At 32.7% G+C, this 23,443-nt stretch overlaps 1 protein-coding gene across 13 annotated transcripts in view; it reads right to left on the bottom strand.

Annotated features, from left to right (window-relative positions):
* DYNC1I2 (dynein cytoplasmic 1 intermediate chain 2) overlaps window positions 1–23,443 on the bottom strand; it is a 53,452-nt gene that overhangs the window by 15,615 nt on the left and 14,394 nt on the right. For 8 of the 13 annotated variants that reach the window (XM_036067326.2, XM_036067329.2, XM_036067330.2 and 5 more), the window contains 10 exons: window positions 20,142–20,201; window positions 17,861–17,976; window positions 5,981–6,076; window positions 5,604–5,766; window positions 5,381–5,480; window positions 4,765–4,890; window positions 3,733–3,879; window positions 3,258–3,371; window positions 2,821–2,954; window positions 1,793–1,937 (listed from right to left, as the gene is read on the bottom strand). In XM_036067326.2, coding sequence (XP_035923219.1) covers window positions 1,793–1,937; window positions 2,821–2,954; window positions 3,258–3,371; window positions 3,733–3,879; window positions 4,765–4,890; window positions 5,381–5,480; window positions 5,604–5,766; window positions 5,981–6,076; window positions 17,861–17,976; window positions 20,142–20,201 — 1,201 coding nt within the window. The remainder of the gene's footprint in view (window positions 1–1,792; window positions 1,938–2,820; window positions 2,955–3,257; window positions 3,372–3,732; window positions 3,880–4,764; window positions 4,891–5,380; window positions 5,481–5,603; window positions 5,767–5,980; window positions 6,077–17,860; window positions 17,977–20,141; window positions 20,202–23,443) is intronic. The other 5 variants (XM_036067336.2, XM_036067335.2, XM_036067343.2 and 2 more) reach the window with 1 other exon arrangement.

Raw genomic sequence — 23,443 nt, 5'->3', positions numbered from 1 at the left:
CCACAAAAGCAAGCATCAATCAGTCTGCTATCACAGACATAAGTTCTGTTCTTGTTTAGGCAATGAAGAGGAATTCTTCACTTTCCAATCCTGCTGGTAATATATGCAAGGATGGAAGCCTCAAATTTAAAGCTAAAGACTGGCAACTGAAGCCCTGAGATATTAAAATAAATCTACAAATTTATAAAAGATTCTTTTCAATTACTGAAAAAGGAAGTTGGCCAACAACCTAACAAAGATGTCTTCCGTGTCTATATAAAGGACTACCAAGGTGAAAGCACATCAAGAAATATAGCTACTTGTATGGTTACCTGCAGCCTATGCAGAAATAGTTGGCTTCATCTCTCCTATTCTACACCTTGCTTTGGTTTTACGAGCTAGATTATACGTTTCTTTGCTTATGGTTGTAAGAATCTTCTTCTATACTTTTCCACTGAAAACTCTCATTAAAAAAAACAAAAATTCAAGAACAATCCAAGAAAGAAAACAGATGATTGATTAAATGCATTCAGGGCTCTGTCTGATCCCCATGAAAGAGGAAGTGAACATTGCTAAGTGCCTATTACATGTTAGACACTGTGTTAAGCCCTTTTCTATATATTTCCTTCATTAGCCTTAAGTGCTATTTTTATGCTCACTAATGCCAAACATGAAAATGCTCAAATTTAAAAGGCAAGCTTTTAGAGGCAAAGTTTTCTAACTCACTTCATATTACATTGAAAGAAAGCATCATGAAAGAACAAGAGTGGACAGTAAGTCCATCCCAGATTTCTGAGGCCAACCTTTGATATATAAATATGAGTTCACTGTAACAGTAAAGAACATCTCTTAAGACCACTAGGTTTCCTCAAAGAAGCTGAAGAACCAAATAAGGTTTCTAAACTCTGTCTCATGGTAATCTATTCAAAAAGTCAACATTTAGAGTAAGGCAAATAGAAACATGAAAAAATACAGCTTAAAATTTAACTTCATTTAAATAGAATCTGATATTTTGATTATGCAGCTTTGCCAACTACAATGTAATACTGCAGAAAAGCCAGACAGAAAAGTCAAGGCTTCTTAAATTTAATATGGGGTCAAATGAAACTATAAGGCCTATCACAAGAAGTAACATTCCCTACTTGGATTTGCCTTGAGACTTTCACTGGAGCAGGGCAATGTCACATTTATCTGGAATGCTAGAGGATCAGGAATCACTTTATAACATAGTAGGTTTTTCAAATAACTGAAGCTAATTAAAAGCAAAAAAAAAACTAATTTTTTTATTATGGAAAACAAAAATATATATTCATCCCTGCCTTTAACAATATTTCCTTAATGATTTAAGTTTGTTATTATAGCCTTATTGTATAGGACTTATTGTACATCCATTATCTGTCTTTTCTCCATCTTCCAGCAGCTCCGGGAGCCACTGCAGCCTCTAAAAGCTCTTCCAAGAGCAAATGTATGGCTTTTGTGCTGGGCTATACACAGCTATGTAAGGTGCTATGAGAGATACTCAGGTGCTTTTTCCCGAACTCAATTCAGAGTAAACAGTTCTGTGCTTTAAGAGCCTGAAATGGGAAAACTGGTCTTTGGTTACGTGGGGTTAACATATTTGTCAGCACACTTTTATGAAAACTACAACATCCAGTGGCTCACTCATGTTCAGTATAACTTCTTAGCAGGTTTGATCTATCAATGAATCATTCTAAGCTATTAGAAAGCTTTTCGCCTTTCCTGTGTAGTATTAGAGCACCACCTTGTGTCAGAAACCCAAGGAAATGAGCAGCCATCTGGTGTTTTTAGATACCTTAGTTGTCCAAAGTTTTACTGTCCAGTCAAATGACGAAGTGACAAAAAGATGTGAGAAGTCCACTGCTCCAACAGCTGCATGACAATGGATACCAGTAATTGGTCCTTGATGTCCCTCAAACATCTCACTGATTCCAGCTTTGCTATTTCATAAAAGTGAAAATATTAGGAAAATCTCTTGGAAGTAAACTGCTTATAAATACATCTTATTAAGGATTATATATCAGATTTTTACATAATTTCAACCAACCTAACTCTGCTCATAACACATCAGAGTAACTTATGTTGAGTGTTACTCAATCCAGATTTGATAACACTACTAAAACAGTAAGTACAGTTTGAACTATAAACATGCTTGTTGACAATACAACTCACAAGTCCAATTATCTGAGGTGATGGAATAGAGACAAAGGGAGGCTATACGTAAGAGAGAAAATCTGGGCTACTATTTTTATATCAAAAGCTTTGAAGTGAAGGTGATCTGTATTTGAGATGAAATCTGGACACTCCATTTTTCTTTTTTAAGGAAGCAATTGATAAGGTACAGCTAGACAATTTCAAAACAGATTGAACAGCAGGAGAAATACTAGTCAATTTAAAATGTGTACGTGACATTACTACACAATTATCAGGAAGATGAACTAAAGCTCAAAGTCCAAATAAATCAAAATGGAAAAACGGCTGAAAATCTTATTTACAACTTTAAGGGTCAGTATGTGGCATGTGCATATTATATTTGCAACTGCTGAAAGCTACTTCCTACCATTAACTTCTGTGAGTACATGCATACATACAAAACCACAGCACACCACAACCCATAAGATCCAGAACATATCATGATCCAAAATAACCTTTTATTTTAAAAAGTATTTAAGTTTTAATTTTATATACCTGAACTCAAATACAATTTGTCAAAAATAATGAGTGGCTCTATGACAAATTTCTACTTAAACAAGGGGCAATTTGTTTTAATGAGACTATTAAAGGAAGAAATTTAAATAATTGCAAATTCCAGTTTAGATTTACCTGCCATGGCGGCATGCTGTGTACACCGAACCTTCTTCACTCCCAACAACAAAGTTGTTGACATCTCCAACAGGGAAGGACATAGATGTCACAGCTACTGCCTTTGACTGTTTATGAACCAATTCCATGCTATCCTATGTAGAAAAAATTGAGGAAATTATTTTCTAAGTTTGCAACTTTTAATTTTCTAAGAAACATTTCTAGTTTTAATTGGTTTATAAACAATTCTTTTATTATAATACTTATACAAATTTACTTTGATTAAATGAAGTAGGTTTGAAAATAAAGTATCTCATGACAAACTATAACAGGTTAGATTTATAAGCTGTTATCATAATACTATTATAAAACATTTATGAAAAAACATAAGCTGGGATTTACATGAACTTAAAGAATAACATTTGTCTCAAAATTTCAGTTTTCCAAGTTTAACCTACCTGTGGATGGGAAAGCATGTCCAGACTCCATGAACAAATTTTTCCATCAGTAGATATGCTAATCAGATTGTGAGCATTTTGTGTTCCAACAACATTTACACAATATACTGGATGCTAAAGAGATGTTAAAAGACATTTTCTGAGATTATTTTGCCAAAAAGATGGAACCATATTTACACTAAAATCACAGGTATTCCGTTTCACATCAAAACAGTCTCATATCTTGATGGTATTTTTAATGTGAAGTTTGATGCTATTCTGTTAATTAATAAAAGCTTGTCTCAGAAGATAGATGAATTTTTAATAAAACAGATTTCTAAAAATACAAAAAAAGGCCTTCATTTTTGGTGGCCAAGTGATGAAGAATTCATACATCAAAGGAAACACATTCTGAGACTACTCTGATGGACACTACTAAGCATTTAATGGTGAAGCAGCACAGAAGTCTAATGGAAATAACCTCTTTACTACTTACTGTGTGTGCAGCAGCTGACAGCGGAGTTCTCTGCACTGGAGTTCTTTTATTGCTACGGTTATCCCACAGCACAATTTGGCCTGAATATGTACCACCAACAACCAGATTTGGATGAAATTTTGCAAATGTAGCAGACATCACAGCTGACTGTAAATAAGTAAGATTTCTATACTTAAGGTTCAAATGGAAGAAGCCTGATAAGTTATAAAAATAAATTTACACACAAACATTTTCCCTTTTATTGTAAGGTATTAGAGATTATAAAAAGAGTAAATTAATTCGTTTAAAAATTTCATTTTATTTCAGAATATAAAAATATACCTTTAGAATAGTTTTTGCTTAAGTCAAATGTAATGATTGTTTACATAAATGTATTCAAACAATTTATAAAGAAAGCAAAAAAATTATTTTGTTTGATTACAGTATTAAATCAAAAGACAACTGGCTCTAACAGTAACCTGACAACAGAGTATAAGCTAGTTTTGACTCAGTTAAGCATTTTTTTCAGAATTATGATTATTAAAAGATAACTTATGCAACTAGAAAAGGCTCGCAAATTCTAACCTTCCACTAAACTCACTTTAAAAATCTGCATCTGTTTCCTACTTCAAACATATGTTTCTATTTAAAACTATCTAGTTCCAACTCCTCAGGCCATGTATAAGTAATTCAGTGGGCCGACCGTCTAATTGTTTTTTCAGCAAATAAGTTCATGAGAAACTCCCTGTAGAGAAGACATTTTATAAAAGATTCCTTTTATATAATCAATCACAATAACAGAAAATCACAACTGCAAAGGACTTCGGGTGTGATTAAACTTATATAAGAGATGTCAGAAAAGCTACAAAAGGCTGATCATGTTGAACTGAAAAGTCTTCAGTTTTCTGTTAATATCTGTTTGCAAATACGAGGTGGTTTAGTAAATGCCAATCCAATGAAATCATTATGTTGACAAGAAAAGAAAAAAGGCACTTGTCTAAATTCATTAATGAATTCTTAAACTTAGGGAAAACTGTTAAAACACCATCTTACCTGGCAGTGAAACACATATTCTGGGGTAGTTTTTTTGTATTTCATATTCCATACAAGGGCTACACCATCAGGTTCATGAGGAGCATCTTCATTGTTATTATAAGAAGCCACGAGTAGCTCTGGATACTGCTCACAAGAATCAAGTGGGGAAAAAATTGCTACGCATAAGAAATGTTGCACACTCTTAGTGACTCAACTATTTTTATCAAATTATTTTGAAAATACAAATACTTAACATTTCCCCAAGAAAGGTGTCACGAGAGTTACGATTACTGGGGTGTTAGTAAAACTCTAAATTAGTATAGTTAGTGATTTAAAGTGTTTTAACATTAAAACATTTTATTAAAACACATTGCAATTTTAACCAAAGAATATGGTGAGCAACTGAAATTAGTAAACCTGGGTTGTGGCATAAATTCAATCTTGAGTTTTAAATTAAATGATGTTTCCAATCCCTTCTTCCAAAGTATTTAAGATAAAATGAATACAATAACAGAACCATCATCCATTATTACTCTAAATGACACACACTGATTTAATTACACAAAGTCTCCATAATTAAAAGTTCTTGTTAATTTTAATTTAAAAATGAGTAACCAATTTTGTTACAATTTACCTGAGATGACCAATCCAAACAACTAACAACACGATGCTTTGACCAACGTTCATCAAAAAATTGTCGATTTAATGACAGTTTAGCACCTGCTTGAATCTCTCTACAGAAAAAAACCAAATCCAAAAAAAGATCATGTTACAACTTCTCACTCTTGATCTGAAAGTAATTTAAGTAACCTTAAAGTAACATTGCTAAAGCCATAATTTTAGCAATTAAACATTACCCTTCTTTGTCTTCCAAATCTCTTCCACTGTAGTCAAAGAAGATGTTAATCTGCTCAGAAAGCGCTCTTTCTACAATTCTTGTAGAATGGTCAAAGAAACTTAAAAATTCCTCTGAGTGTAAGATTTGTTGCTTTTCTTCTTCAGTCAGCTCATGAGGGGGAGCTGGAAAACAAGTATTTTCCTGAAGTCAGTCTAATTTACGTCCGTCAAATCCTGTCAATTCACTATCAGTTTGGATCAATGAATGCCACATATTTTTTTCCAACCAGATTCACCTCTTTCATTTAGAGCATTGTAGTCTACTTTAACACATAAATAACAAAAAAAATTTTAATAAGAATCAACAAAATTTTTTAAAGTTAATTCTTTAAGATACCTTTACTATCATTTTCTTCATCTTTCTTTAAAGTTTTCTCTTCTTCAGGTTCAATAGGTGGTTTAGGAGTCACTACGTCATCTTCTTCCTCTTCATCTGAAAAAAAACAGAAAAACAAAAATTATTATGAAAATAACTGAACTTTTGAGCAACAGTTCAGAAAGTATACAACTAACTTTACATAAACACAAAAGTAAACCACTGATAAGACAGAACAAGAATAATATGAATTTCATCAACACAATTTTAAAGAAAGAAATAAGTGGAACTTCTTGGTGTTTATACATACCTATGTGGTACCTCTAATAGTCATTCCAAATTTTGTAGCACGTAAACTGAATTAAGATATATAAGCAACTAGGACAAATTCCTCATGGAAATCTCTAAAAGCTTGCAAGCATTTATCATTCCAGACAGAACAACATGCAACTCCTGCATAGTTTTATGTAGCATGCTGACACATTAATGCTGTAGAATGAAGAAAATCAAATGTCTAAAATAGCCTACAGAGCTGGCTGCTTACTTGTGATCTGAAACCATCAGTGTCTAATGGGTCTTCATATGGCATAAAGACGGCTTACATTAACTCTCAGATTGCTATTTGAGAGGCAGATTTTAAAGATAATAGCTATGAGACCACATTTTCTATTCTGTCATTTTAAATGCAAGTCTCATTATCTACCGTTGCATGATGTGGCAATAAGCACTTAAAATAATGTTTTCTTAACTTGGAACAAAAATATATATTGAGATAATATACAATGTTTATAAGAAGACTTTATTACTAAATCTCCTCTCCAAACCAAGAACTAACTTAAAATCACTTACTTTAAAATGTTATAGAGCATACAACTCTGCATACCTTCTCTTTTACTATATACTGAGACAGATTTTTATGCGGAAAATGCTTATTTTTATTGCCTAAACAGATGTGTCATTTGTCTATAAGGGAATGGCAGCAGGCGTATGCAGCAGAGTGCATCTTAAGTAATGAGGGCCTATTCAATAAGGGGACTTGTTATTTATAGTCATTTCCCTGATCCATGTTCAAAATTATCTAAAGCACACATACATGCTCCATACACAAAAGAATGGTCAAGGATGGGAACCAGCTGCCAAGTCATGGTCCCAGCAGCCAGGCCAGCTGACTAGATAGCAACAACCAGATGGCACTGCTGGGATTGTGTCTTTCTGCTACAAGGTGGCAAAGGGATGGCACAACATTCTTCCGCTTGGCTGCTTCCAATCCCATCTCTCCCCAATGGTGAGACTGTGCAATTACCCACACTCCAGGAGGCCTACAGATAAGCCTTTACCCTGCAAACAAAATGCAGCTTGTAGGCCACACCAGCTGCCAAACCACACACATAGTGTTAGGTTTGGAGAGCTATGAAAATCTTTCAAAGTCTATAGTATAAGCAATAAAAATATAGCTGTACCTGTAGGAAAGAAAGCTTTAAATGACACTGTATAATGCACACAATGATACAACCTCCAACTTAATCAAAATGATAATGACGTATGCCAATCCCACATTACTTGAAATTGAGTGATTTTTACGTTCTGACAAGTTTACAGAACTAGGATAAATGGCACGAATGATTTCAATATATGCTCATACTTTTGAACCAAATGGTGAAGGTTAAAATTTTTCCTTTCAAGGGCCTCAATCAGCCACAAAGGAAAACAGTAATCACTGTCTTTTCAGCCAGCCCAACCGCATTTGTCAGCCCTTTCTCCGTCAATGCAGCCAGAGCAATCAACCTGCCAAACATTCAGAATGGAAAAACAATCTGAAAATACAGGGTATAATGCACCTGCCAGTGAAAATGGCCATTTCAAGAAAAGCTAGTGATCTCAGTGACCCCGCTGAGGAGGCGGTGGTGCAAAGGGGAAAGAACACGTAAAAGAATTCTTAGTGATCGCCACTCTCTTGCACATTGACACTTCCTTACAAAGCATGCCAATTACAGCTTTTGTGCTACTTAAAAAAATGAAAGCTTTTTTTGGGCAAAATAATCACACAGAAACAGAAAGACAGTACTCCTTTTTAGATGAATTCTCATATACAACAGATTATTAATCTGAAAACAGTATAACTGGTGACAATTCTATACTGTACTGCTCCAACATGATGAAATTCTACCATAAAATCACCTGTAGGTGTAATGTAATAAAACAGTTTAATTACATTTAACTCAGAGGTTGACTTTTAGAATAATGATATATTCAAACAAATTAAAAATTAAGTCTGAGAATATATATATATTTTTTCATTTTCTGGCTATCAGTTATCCTAACCAATTTTGTTTACTAGCAGGGTTTACGGTATGTAAATCCTAAAATCAAAGAGGGGGATTTTGAGACACCCTGGACAGGTCTTCTTGAGCACTGTGAATTATAAATTACAGCCTCCTAGCCACATTGTATTTTCCTCCCTCAACTTTGTTGCATTATATGGCTTCTAAGTACTATTTCCAATGACAGGTGTCAAATTCCTGTCATAATGCATATGGTCAGTACTTTAGTGCCAAGTGACCTCATAATCTACATATTTAACAGAAAAGATCTTGTTTATAGACCATCTTTTCCTTCTAAAATTTAAAATGTAGATGAAGTATGTTAGACAGTGATCTATATCTGCCTCTTACATGGCATTTGCTATGCCTATTTGCCCATATAGATCAGTTTAGTTGTAGCTGAATGATGGATTACCAACTATTTAGATACATGTTTTCAGGACTTTGTTTTAGAGTTAATGTACCTACCTCCCTTTCTACATGGATGAAAAACTGATCTAAAAACTATGACAGGTCAAAAGATTAAGCCAAATAAAATTTCAAGGAACAAAAAACAAATGATCTGCTCTTCTTAAAAACTTCAAAACATTGTATTTTTATTATAAAGCTGGTCTTAAACAATTATCTATATATATCAAATATTTGGCAAAAATGCCCATCAGTAATACCAGATTAGAGAATGTTCCTCTGAATAAATACACTCTCTTTTTAAAAACTAATATAATAGCTACTAAAGGACTATGGACATGATCAAAAATATAATATCATAATTCTGAAGATTTTCTAAGCTAGTCCTTATTACATGATAAACTATAATGTATTTAAAACAGAAAAAGAATGCAACAGAGCAGGAAGACTGAAAAATGGGACTGCCATGTCACATCAATTTATTGATGAATATTCATTGCAATATGCTAAGTGGTTAACTCCATGCTTTCTCTGACAGGGAATCTAAGGTTATAAACTGAGCAGTAAAGAATGCATAAAAGTAGCAGTTACTTTTAAAATGACAAATCTCTTGTCAATGAATGCTAAGACTAGGTTTAATGAACCATTGAATTTTTACTTTGAGTTAACATCAAAATTGTGATGTATTTTGGTGAGATGGAAAGAAAAGCTGCTCTGTAAATTAAGCTGCACCTAGAAATAACACCAAAGAGTGAAATTCCAGTTGTCGGAATAATCTGTTACAATGAAGTTGGTTAATCAAAGTTAAATCATCTGTAAAATGGGTGGCTTTTGTTAAGCTGAAGGAAGGAGTCTTCAGAGCAAGTTTTCTCATCTGTATGTCACATTACACTTAAGAGACATCTAAGCCAAGAATAAGCCACAAAGTACACTTTGAACTATTTTAAAATGTTACAACACATTTAACAGGTAATATGCAACATCCTAGGAAATCCTCACTAAACACTGATACTTTTAAATCTATCACTTATCATGATTAATTCTCATTATCAAGTGAAAAACAAGTCCCATCATTAGTGCATTAATGTTGTTCAGAAAATATGTTTGTTGTCTATAAATGTATTATGTAGTTTCATTATATTGGTGTGCCGTATTTTAAGATAGTTTTAATGTCCTATGGAGTATTCCTTATTTACCAAGTAGCCTGATTATTTATGGTACAAAGGAAGTTGCCACCAAGTTCTAAAAATCAGAAAATTTGTTGTATATAAAAATGATTTAATTTTCAAAAATTCAACTTATGAATAACTTCACAAAATCTTTCATGAGATTAGAGGGAAATGCTTTAATCATTAATTTTAAAATATAAGTTAGATATAAACAGTTTTCCTTTAATATTTTCAAAATAACCCTTTCTTTTCTAGATCAAAATCATTTTGAATCACTTCATTTCAATCCAGTTGTCCATAATTTCATCTACTTATACCTTACTCTTTAAAATCAATATTAAGAGAAACTTGTATTGGGACAAAGCTTCATGAATGGATCAATGGACCCCATTCTTTTTATATTTTTAAATATCTAGAATGATATGCAAGTTCTCTTGGATTTCCTTAATAATTTAGATCTTCAACAAGCGAAAATATGTAGCAGTCTTTTAAATCAGGAAATATTTTGAATACAGATCTAATGCTAACTTGGGGGAAAAATAAGAAAGAAGTAAAATTTCAACTATACCATTTACTTTAACACAATTTGTTTCTCTGTATGGTCTTTTTAATACAAAATTCAGATTTATCTAGGCAATATTGGCATCATTGACATAGACCCTGATATCTACGATCTCATAAATATTACATTTTTCTGATGCCGTAATTTCAGATATGCTGATTAAAAGTCTTTAAGATTAAGAAGAAATGCTTTAATTTTCAATTATATTTATATTCTCACAGATTCTCTGAGGGTTAAAACTCATTTTTATAGGTCTTATTTATTCTAGAATTTTTAAAAATTCCATTTTGGACAAAGGTAATATTAACCAGAGGGCCCAGAAATTTAGTCTACCTGGGAAGCATGGATTACAGACAAATGTTAAGATCATGCAAGAAAAAATTTAGAGCTATTCACATGTAATACTTTTCTATACATTATAAATACTAATTGACATGTTCCTAAGGAAAAATATCTGGCTACTAAACCAATACCAAAAGTAATTTTAAAACTCCACACAGATAAGAAATTGGAATAGTGTTAAGAACTGCACTTCACTGGAAATCAAAAGCCAGGTTCTGGTTGTAGCCCTATGTCACCCACACTGTGACCACAGGCTCATCACAATTAACTTCTTCAGGCCTCAGTTTCCTCAGGTATAAATAAACTGATAATATTAGATAACATAGGATTTCTTCCTCTTTAAAAATCTATCTAAAAATAGCAACAACAAAAATCCATACCGAAAAGCTAGATAAAAAATAATGCCATTTTCAAAAGAGTTAACAGACTTTTAAAAGCTAAGGGAAGAAAGTAACTTTTCCAGGAGTTTATCTGTGGGCACCATGAGAAGCTTTTTACCTGCAGAGAGTGAAATTGACTGAGGTCACATGTTCTTAGTCAATTTCTTTCACAGTAGGTGCTTTAAGACAGCAAAGCACCTCAGTTCAGAAACAGTACTACCAACTTACAGAGTAAACTTGAAAGCAAGAAGATGGCTAGAATGGTGAAAAAGAAAAACAAGGCAGAATAAAAACCACTGCTTTTTTAAAAGATTAAGATTCAGCCATTTAAAAAAAAAAATGGTAGAAAGATAAGAGATAAGCCTAAGACCAATTTTTATCTTCAATTTAGTAACTCATATTACTCCTGCACTGATTACACTGCCTACCCAAGTTTAATTTACTGTCTGCTACACTCAAATTGTAATTTCAGCAATTTTGTCTCATAGTGAGTTTTGGAATTTGTTACATAATTCTTAAATGGAAACCAACCAGGCTAAGTTTGAGAACCACTGTATTAAAGCAATGGATAAGTACAAGTATAGTTAAGCACAAAGTGTTTTCATTATAAAACCTTAATTTCAGGGTTTTTCTTTCCCTCTTTCTAAAACTTCCACAAATTGGGAAAAGAAACTTAATGGTAAGAGCCCTAGACATGAAAATAATTATAATAATATAGAAAGGAAATGATCTCATTTTTATAAATAGCTTCAAAGGCTAAGGATGGCCCCATGGTATCAGGATAAATTTCTCATTCTCCTTCACTTACATAACTAAAAAAAAAAAAACAAAGGATGACCTAGTGCCTTCATATATATAGCATATACTCAATAAAACTGTAGAATCATGAATGCTTGTTAGGTTGCAAATGAATAAACATGGACCTTTAAAAATTAGCATTTAAGTCTAGTCCACATAGGAAAATTTTAAAGGTAGTGGTGCTGACGCAGACATACTCATTAGAAACTGAGTTCACTTATCTTGTCACTTTCACCTTCGATCAGTAAAGATAAGAAAAATTATATTTAGCACTAGGAAAGAACAAAGCTGTTTATTCATTTATCTTAAACAATTACTATAAAATATTATCCTGATGCAGATATACCAATAAATAAGTTAATTAAACCACGCTATCCTTTAATGAAGTGTTTTTCAAACTACTGGTCTAACTAAACCAATGAATTTAGCATATTATGGTCATTTGTCATTTAAAAAATGAAATATAACAGGAGAAGGGGAGGTGCTATTTAATAAAACTTTTGTTTCGGTTATACATCTGTATCCATGCTTGTACTGTATTACACTATAAATTGAATTTTTTATCATAGGTTAGTACCATAAAAGCACAAAAATGCTGCTTCAGTGGCAGCATGAGAGAGAAAGCTCACCTTAGAATCAGACTTGGTTTAGAATAGCTACACCAGCTATGTGACCCTTGATAAACTATCTCTTTGAGTTTTACCTTCTTCATGTGTAAATAGAACCTATAGTTAACTCTTATAGTTTTGGTGAGAGGATTAGAGATTAAATGTAAAGTGCTTCACACTGTACCTGATATGTGAGCACTCCTTGTGGTTAAAATTTTCAGCTATTAATTTAAACAAAGTTTGAAGAACCATTACAAACGAATAGCTAAAATAATATATTTGAAAGATGTTAACAAGTTCAATTTTGTTCAAAGCATTCAGAGGGATACATAGAACACAAAATAACACATTTGTATCTACATAGTTTGTCAACATGGAACTCAAGAAGGCTTTAAGGAGAATCTATAATGGTTTCATTTATGGATATAAGAGCAAATAAAGACTAGAATATGATATAGTCATATTAAAACCGAGAACTGAGACTAATCATACTTTTTCACCCAATTTCATCAATAATTATACTGTAGCATTAACATTTGAAAATAACCTATTCCTAGTAGTTACTTCCAAAGTAAATGCATGACAATAAACAATGCAAGTAAGCAAAATCATTCTCCTTAGTAGATAAAAGCAATTAATTCCTTCGCCAAATACTATGTTCTTACTACATGCCAGGCACTATTCAACCAGGCAGGCATTACAGCAATGAAGAAGAAACAGTCTCTATACTCAGAGAAAATCTGGCAAAGAAGCTAAAGTTTGCTAATGCTAAAAGCCTTGCCCCAAATAATTTAAAACTGGAAAGAATAGAGTTTATCTTGTGCTTCTGGATCATCAGCTTATCTAACAAATCATGATCTTTCACATTTTTAATTACTTACAAAATAAAAATAGGAAAAAGAATTTTTTTAAAAATGCCAGTCTTATACAGCTATACACTCAAATTAGTTCAATGGCAATAAGTTACATGTCAATATTTAAATATTTACACACATCTCAAAATAAGCAATTAAAAATGCACATTTCAAATAGGATATAAAATCATATGTGTATATATATATTTATGTGTGTATATATACAGAGAATTTTTGAAAAAATACATTCTAGAAAACTGGAAACAAAATATTAACAGTGGTTATTACACAATGGAATCATGACATTTCCTTTATATCCTTTCTGTATTTTTTAATTGAAGTATAATTGTCACAAATATCCTATTAGTTTCAGGTATACATCATAGAGATTTGGTATTTTTATACATGACAAAATGACCCTAACAATACGTCTAGTTATCTGTCACCATATAAAGTTATTGTAATATTATTGAATATATTCCTTATGCTGTACATTATATCCTCATGACTTATTTATTTTATAACTGGAAGTCTGTACCTCTTAATCCCCTTCACCACCCACCCCCAATGTCTGCCCCCCCTCTGGTAACAACCAACAGTTTGTTTCCTATATCTATGAATCTTGTTTCTGTTCTGCTTGGTTTTTTTTTGGTTGTTTTTTAGACTCTACATACAGGTGAAAACATACAGTATTTGTCTTTCTCTATCTGACTTATTTCACTTAGCATAATACCCTCTAGATCCATCCATGTTGTCACACATGGCAATATTTTATTCTTTTTATGGCTGAGTAATATTCCATCTCCTTTACCCATTCATCTATCTACAGACACTTAGGCTGCTTCCGTATCTTCAACTATTGGTCGAAGATTGTTTTCTTCAGATAAATATCCAGAAGTGGAATTGCTGGATTGTATGGTGATCCCATTTTAATTTTTTGAGGAACCTCCATACTCTTTTCTAGAGTGGCTGTGCCAATTTACATTCCCACTAACAGTGTACAAGGGTTCCCTTTTCTCTACATCATCACCAAATCTTGTTATTTTTGTCTTTTTGATACTACCCAATCTGACAGGTATGAGGTTAATATCTCACTATAGTTTTGACTTGCATGTCCCTGATGACTAATGATGTTGAGCATCTTTTCATGTGTCTATTGACCATCTGTAGGCCTTCTTTGGAAAGATATCTATTCAAATCCTCTGCCCATCTTTTAATTGGGTTGTTTTTTTGATATTGTCTAAGTTCTTCATATATTTTGGATATTAACCCCTTCTCAGGTGTATGATTTGCCAAGTTCTTCTCCCATTCAACAGATTGCCTTTTAGTTTGGTGGATGGTTTCGCAAAAGCTTTTTAGTTTAATGTAATCCCATCTGTTTATTTTAGCCTTTGGTGCCCTTGCCTGAGGAAACTGGTCTAAAAAAATATGTATGGCTAAGACCGATGTCAAAGAGCTTACTGCTTATGTTTTCTTCCAGGAGTTTTATGGTTTCAGGTCTTACATTGAAATCTTTAATCCATTTTGAATTTATTTTTGTATATGATGGAAGATAGTGGCCTAGTTTCATTCTCTGTATTTTCTAAATTCTCCATGATATACTACTCTAATAATTAGAAAAAAATTATTTTTAAAAAAAGGAATTCTTCACTTAAACTGAATAGGATAGGCATTACCCCAAATAGCTTCAGAATGCTTTACATTTCAAACAATCCAAAATGCATTGCATAAGTATGATGGAATAACTAAAAATAAATCTCCAAGTTATTAGATGAAGAAAACCAGCCTAATATACTTTTTAAATGAGTCACTGTGCCCTCATTTTGGCTATTTTGCTCACTTTTTTGAGTTAACATATATAATAATGTAGCTTCAGAAAGACAGACATTAAAATACCTGAATATACTGATTAATAAAATATTATTTTCCAGAAATTATGGAATCCTGCAGTATTCTCCATACTGTTAATTCAACACTTCATCTTTCCTTTTTTTCGTTTAAGTTGCTTATGTCTCATGATTACCATCAGTGGCTTTTTTTCTAGTAAGATGAGGATTTTCCTCCTGTGAAAGCTATTTTACCAATCAATGGAGCAAGTAGGAATGAAAAAAATGTATCCACAGAAATGAACATTCACATGATCAAGTAAAAAAAAAAAAAAAAGAACCTGGATAAAAATGTTACCCTGATTTCCTCAAATTTTTTGAAGTGTAATAGTATGTATGATAATGTCAACTCTTTTTGGGGAACAAGATGAAAGTGAACAGAAAAGTTTAAGGTATTTATTTCACTTCCATCCTTAATGGACAGGGAAAGGAGAGTTGTTAAAAAGTACATAGATTGTAAATAGGTATAATCCTAATTTCTTTTGAGGTATATATAAACATGAAAATTTAAAGATTTTCTTTGGTAACAGCTAAAGGTTTCAAGGATTCTTTTGGGGGTGCGGGAGGGACAGAGAGAGAGAGGGAGAGAGAATCTTAACCAGACTCCATGCTGGGACATGGGCTCGATCGCACAACCCTGAGATCATGACTTGAGCCAAAATCAAGAGTTGGATGCTTAACTAACTGAGCCACCCAGGCGCTCCAAGGATTTTTTTTTCTCCTTTTTGCTTACCTGTATTTTCTGGGCTTTCTGAAATGAATATTGTTTTTGATTCTCCTTAATGGAGAAAGGTGGTAACGAAACTCAAATTTTAAAAATAAATTAATTTAAATATTTGATAAACAAAGTTTTAATGTTTGATATTCCATAATTAAACAGGAATAAATTTTCCTGGCCAAAGAGGAAAAACATTCCTTATGCACAGACTGCTAAAAGGAATTTTTATTATTGGACCACAGTGCAAAATATCAACAACTCTAAAATCCATAGCTCATTTGGTGATAAACCTTGACATAACCAGAGGTAAAGCTATTTATAATCATTATTTATCTTACTTAGTTTGAATATTCATATCTTCTGCTGCTAAAGTATTAATGCCCAAGTTGCTGCTGGAGTGTTTACTTACAGTACATAGACTTTACTAGTAACTTTTCTAAAATCTGACAAATTCTGAATTCAAATACATATGTGGCTTCAAAGGTTTCAGATAAGGAACTATGGACCTGTATTAGGGCTATTATGTAAATCTCTTTTATGTGTGACATAAATTTATTAGCCTAACTGGAAAAAACAAGAACTATCATATTAACTTTATGCTTGAATCATTATCTGATGAGATTTTAAAAATTAGTTCCCGGGGCGCCTGGGTGGCTCAGTCGGTTAGGCTTCTGCCTTCAGCATAGGTCATGATCCCAGGGTCCTGGGATCGAGCCCCACATTGGGCTCCTTGCTCAGTTGAGGAGTGTGCTTCTCCCTTTCCCTCTCCCTTTGCCCCTCTCTCCAATGGTGCTCTCTCTCTCTCAAATAAATAAATAAAATCTTAAGAAAAAAAATTAAAAAAAAAAAAAAAAGACCTGGGGTGCCTGGGTGGCTCAGTCGTTAAGCATCTTCCTTCAGCTCAGGTCATGATCTCAAGGTCCTGGGATCGATCCCCGCTTCGGGCTCCCTGCTCAGCGGGAAGCCTGCTTCTCCTTCTCTCCCACTCCCCCTGCTTGTGTTCCCTCTCTTGCTGTGTCTCTCTCTGTCAAATAAATAAATAAAATCTTAAAAAAAAAAAAATTAAAAGACTCCTGGGGCGCCTGGGTGGCTCAGTCAGTTAAGTGGCCAACTCTTGATTTCAGCTCAGGTTATGATCTCAGGGTCCTGGGATCAAGCCTCACGTCAGGGTCTGCACTCAGCAGGGAAACTGCTTGAGGATTCTCTCTCTCCCTTGCCCTAGGCCCCTGCTCCTCCTCTCTCTCTCTAAAATAAATAAATAAATCTTAAAAAAAAAAAAAAAAGAATAAAAAGACTCGACATCCAATATAATGTCTGTGTATACATCTCTCTATTACACACAAATTAAAGGCTGCTTATGAAATCAACATAATAGAGCCCTTAGATCATAAAAGCAAAAGTTTTAGAATTAGGTCTAGATGTGTTCATTAATATGGATAACAACGACAGCATATCAGAATATCATATGCTCTAAAGAAAATAATTTACATGGTTTCATTTACTGTGTGATACATTCTTTTAGGAAGGATTGTGCTCAGTGACAGAGAAATAGATCATTCCTAAGCTTTTCTGATTCTAAAGCATCACATATCAATGACAAAATGAAGATTAAAAATTTAAGCTTATGTCAACAAAATTAAAAACCATATATACAGTTTATACTTTTATTAACTTCTAAAAGAAAAAGGTTTAAAACTCTAAGAAACAAATACATCAATACAGAAACCTTAAAGCATTAGTTTTAGGATGTTTCCCTTAGAATATATGCCAAAAAACAAAAAAGAAAGATAAAAAAAAGAATCTATTTATTCAATATGGGAATTTAATGATCATCATATTAAGGATAGATATTCACCTTCTTTGGGTTGAGCCATAACTGGAGTCTGAGTTTCCTTTGTATATGTGACGATTTCTCGAGGAGGAAAGTCAACTTGTGTAATTTTAGCCATTCCAAGTTTAATAGGTCCTCGTCTAAATAAAGTGAAGACAAATGTTTTTAAATACAACAAATGAGACATTTTAACTACATCAAACCATGTTTTTTGGAAAATTAAGAATTAAACATTGTGTATCCAACATTGTAATTTAAATCCCTGTTTTATTCAAGAAATTTTAGATGAACAATGAATTGGCTTTATTTTAACAAAAGAATTTAGAAGATAGCAAAAACAAAAGATATTTCTGAATCATTCAAGATGTTTGTTTTTCACTTTAAAAAGGCAAATAATTTAGTTTCTTAGAGCAAATGTGTGGGTAATAATAGACTAGGAGGATAGGAATTTCAGAGTGGACTACTAAATATGGTTGGTTATGAGAACACTTCTTAGAAGGGATATTGATTCCAAACTTTTTTGAAGAGGCAGATACATGGATCTCAGACCACGTTTAGTTTCCTTCACCATTAGGAGACTTAAACTTTAAGAATGAAAAATAAGTTTCTGTTGAAAACCTTTTTTCTACTTATACTTTGCAGAAATTGAGAATCATACAGTCAATTTAGATTTTAAAATGAAATATTTAAACTTTTAAATCTCTAATCTCTGCATGGTCAGTACTGTCCTTGATTCATATACGGACAAACTACAATGCAGATATTCTACACCTGGATTAAAGCAACAGATATTTTGAATACAATAAAACTATTAAAGTCACTTCTGTTTTAAATAGAGGGAATACATTCTTTTTTGACAAACAGAAGAAAAGAATTATAGCTGAGGAAAATGGATCAAAAGAAAAATATCTTTTATTAGATATATGGAGGATCTTTTCTTGATTTATTAGATATCTAAATGCTCAATCAAATAATACAGTATGCTTCCAAGCTCCCAAAGAAGTTCTCAATTATAAGACTGTCTTAAAAGGATATCTAATAAAAGCATTGCTGTAACTTTAGAATATCAAGCAGGATACCTGAAATATATACATATATGTAATAATAACTATTTTCTTATAAAACATTTTCAAAATCCTATACAAAAAAGTATAATAAAATTAGTACACTAAATGGGTTAGTTTTCTCTAAGGTCCCAAATGTGGGCTATAATAAATTTTAATGTGTTTTCCACTTTAGGAATATCTTAGCTTTAAAGAGAAAAAGAGGTGCATAATCAAAGAATTAAATGGGAAAACTTAAGCAGATTTGAAGTAATCTCGTATTCTAGGAATAAAATTTAAAATAAGAAACACTGTATTCTGAATTTTAAGATACAAACTACTTAAAAAGTAAATCACTCACATATCTGGGAAAAAAAGGCCAAGCCAAGAACATTAAGAATAAGTTACTAACTTGGCTGCATATAGGGTCTAATTAGACAAAAATCACATTAGAACAAACAAACAAAATACTCTAAGATTTAGGGGTAGAAGGGTAGGGAAGTAATATCTCACTTATCTAAAAGCCACTTTTCCTGAGAATAAAGAAGCAACTAGGGGTGGGGGGAGTCTCAGGGCAGCCAACAGAGAAGCTTCCCGTTAATGTACAAGAAGCTCATATACTTTTCTTATGTGCCCTAATTTAAGGCTTATTTACTCTTACTTTAGACATAATTCCAAAAGGTGTTGGTCACATGATTTAGAAGGTACAAATTACCAAATTACTATCTGAGTAAGGCACAATGGCAGCAACAAACATAATTTGCATTGGAGACTAGAAAAAATAAATGAGTGAATAAATGAATTAAAGAATAAATCAATAGCAATCTGGGGCCATAGTGTAGATGACCAACAGCTCTGTTCCTCTTAAAAACCTTAGAAATCATCAGGAAATTTTAATATAGGAAAATAAATTAATATTTATATCAAGTAACTCAGAAAAGGTTCAATTATATGTAGAATACGTATCAGAAAAAGTCTGGGAAGTTTGTAATACAGCTTAGAAAATTTCACATCAAAAATACAGACATAATCAAAGGACTCTGGACACTTAAATGGGTAAACTCAGGGAACCTAGAAAATCAGATACATAAAATATTTCTTTCACTAATGATAGCGGATAAATGAGGTGTCACAGTAAAATATTAACTCTTTTGCTTTTCCTAACTGTATAATGTACATTAGAAACTTAAATAAAATTAGGACAATTTCACAAAGAATCAAATTAATTATAAAAGAGGGAAGGTAAAAAATCTATTCAATACCCCAAATCGGAATCTGAGTGAAGCTGAAGAACTGATGGATCTGTATCCCAATGCAGCGTCCTAAACGGTTGTAGGACAACCATGAAGCATTAGCAAAAAAGGCCATAAGTTAGTCAAGCAAATACATTCTATGAATAGGTAAAGCTAAAATACTGTTCACAATTAAAAACCGCATGTTCTGGTTAGTAGAAAAAAACACCAGGTATCATTCAATGCTCTCGTGCATGTCATAAGCAGAAGGTGATTAAAGATGCAAACATACAACCCAGATTAGTTAAGAACAGTATTTTCAGATTACAGGAAACTAATATTGCCTAATAATGGACAAGAACAGCCAAAGCATCCAACAACCCAAATAATATATTATTTTTGGATAACAAGCTAGGCTATAAAAATAGCTAAAATTTTAATTTTCTTAATTAAAAAAGCATTATTAAAAACATCTTAGTTAACATATTATAATCTTGCCCAAAGCACTAAATGTGTGCAGTAAATTGTCATATTGGTAAAGGAAACGAATCAACACATAAGCCTTTTGGTAAGAAAACCAAAGACTATTCCACTGGGATTCAAAAAAGCTAAAGTTTCCAAAATGTGACCCCTATGTAATTTATGGGTTAAGCACTGCCTTGGGCTTACATGTCATCTGCTTTAGAAAACAACTAAAGATTTCTGTCTCTAGGAAAAAATAAATTTTCCCAGGAAAAATATTTTATGTTCAAAGGACTTAACTAAATTAACTAAACTTCTAGAGAGTATCAATTCTAAATAAATATTTGGTTGTGTTTTAGCCTTGCCTACTGGGTAAATAACTTACATAGGATCTTTTCCACTTAAGCCAAATCTTGTATGACTAGAACAAAAGGTACTTTATCACATGGGCATGCTTACAAGGTAGCAGTATATAAGATAATTATGTACAGTACTGTATGATACTCATAGTTTCTATTAAAAAGTTAAGCACAATATATTCAGTACTACTATTTTTGGTTATATATATACTCACTTACATAAGTCATAACAAACAACTAAAACAGCTACAATATTTAAATACAACAAATGATTTCTATATTTTACCTGTCTATACAATTTATCAATAAAAACACTCAGATGAATTGAACTAGACAAATTCTTCATATTAAAAATATAAAGAAACACTTGGGGATTTAAACAGGATTGTGTGTATGCAAAGAAAAGGTCACTCTGAAGATCTACTTTGTACTAAGCAATGAACAGCAACAAACTTAGGCTTTGTTAAATCAGAAGGGGTTCTATTGGGTGCTCTCCAACTAATGTTCTGTCCCCAGCCTTTACATTATATGAGAGGTATAGCTGTTATCAGTGACCTACAGCTCCTTGTTGAGGATGTCATTTAAGCCTAAAATTAAGCAGGGGCTCCTGGGTGGCTCAGTTGTTAAGCGTCTGCCTTCAGCTCAGGTCATGATCGCAGGGTTCCTGGGATCGGGCCCGTATCGGGCTCCCTGCTTGGCAGGAAGCCTGCTTCTCCCTTTCCCACTCCCCCTGCTTGTGTTCCCCCTCTCGCTGTCTCTCTCTTACTGTCAAATAAATAAATAAATAAATAAATAAATAAATAAATAAATAAATAAAATCTTAAAAAAAAATTAAGCAAAACTTTACCTAAAAATATAGCCAGTACTGAAAATACACTGCACAACATACAGAATCATGTTTATTAAAGGCATCAGCAGACACATAAAGTAAAATTCCAATATAATCCAAAAGCCTGAGAGATAAACTGATCAAGAATGGAAAAAGGAAGAAACATGGATTACCCAATTGAGAAACTGTCAGCTAAACTGTAGAGATAACAGAAATGACTGAGAAAGAGAACTAGAAACTTAATGAAATTCAACTCCAAATCTGCAGAGTTAGAGAGATATCACTTTTCACGGCCTTTGAACATTTACTCATAAATTACAACCAGGCCCAATAGAAATTTTTGGCATTCAGATATGTCTTGATACCATATTTGGTAATGTCTAATATATCTTTTCCTACTCCTTGAGTGTACTAATCTTGGACTGTCTTGCCCAGTTAACAGAGTTGAGTGTGTAGGTTCATACATCCCACACATCTTCATGTATTTTCCTGTGATATTTCTTCATATTCTCTTCATTCTTTCATTACCAACATGCCTGCTCAATTCAAGTTCATTCAGTTTCATTCTCAGATCTTAGTATACTTTTCAAAAGCCATATATTTAGAAATGCTATTATTTCACTGCCAATAGCACCAATTAATCAACCAGATTAATTATCTCTCTACTATGCAATCTGGAGATGATGTAGTAGAACTCATAGTTTTTACTCTTGTATGTATACATATATACACAAAAAAGAACATATGCAGCCTTCTTGAAAATTAATGATTAAAACCAAGTCTGTGCTCTCAAAGGAGACAATGTATGTAGTAAGATTAAAGATACAAGGTCATCTCATTCAAAAAGAGGAGTATTTTTTGCTCTCCTGTTAAACTGAGAAGAAACTAAATTTTACATTCATTCTCTAATAAGAACAAACCCCTGAAGATATTTAAGTACCTGTTTTCTTGTTTTATAACTTATCATTAAAAATTTATACTTTAAACTTAAACAAACACAAGTTAGCTTGGAACTTTTCAGTACAGTGAATAGTATCTTTAAATTAATGATGTAATCACTAGAATATAAGTTCCATGAAGACAAGGACCATGAATATTTCATTTTCTGTGGTAATCTATATAGTATTTAACATTAAATTGGCAATTTGATGAATATGTGTTCTACATACAAATAAATATTTTTCTTAACAGTATTTACTCCCTGTACCAATTCACAATATTTCAATGGGTCTCTAATAAACTCTAGGTTTCCCAATGAAACTCAGAAGGACATGTTCTAATTCACATTAATTTCAAAAACCAGGTAGATGGGAGTGCCTGGATGGCTGAGTTGGTTGGGCATCCAACTATTGGTTTTGGCTCAGGTCATGATCTCAGGTGTCATGGGATCAAGCCTCATGACAGGGCTCTGCACTCAGTGGGGAGTCTGCTTCAGTTTCTCTCCCTCTGACCCTTCCCCCCCACTTGCACTCCCTCTCTCCCTCTCTCTCTCTCTCAAATAAATAATCTTCAAAAAAAGAACAAAGTCAAGTAGATGTTACATAGTTTTGAAAGCAAACTTGCTAATGCAACATTTAAAATAATCTTTCTACTACTCAAAATCAAGAACACAGAGTTCAGAATGAACACAGTACAATATCTACATAAAAGTAATTTATAATACAAATAAATTTAATAAATAT

The sequence above is a fragment of the Halichoerus grypus genome, chromosome 4 (genome assembly GCF_964656455.1).
Source record: "Halichoerus grypus chromosome 4, mHalGry1.hap1.1, whole genome shotgun sequence".
Classification (NCBI taxonomy): domain Eukaryota; kingdom Metazoa; phylum Chordata; class Mammalia; order Carnivora; family Phocidae; genus Halichoerus; species Halichoerus grypus.
Note: the sequence above shows the minus strand (reverse complement) of the source record. Positions and strands in the feature narration are given on the sequence as shown.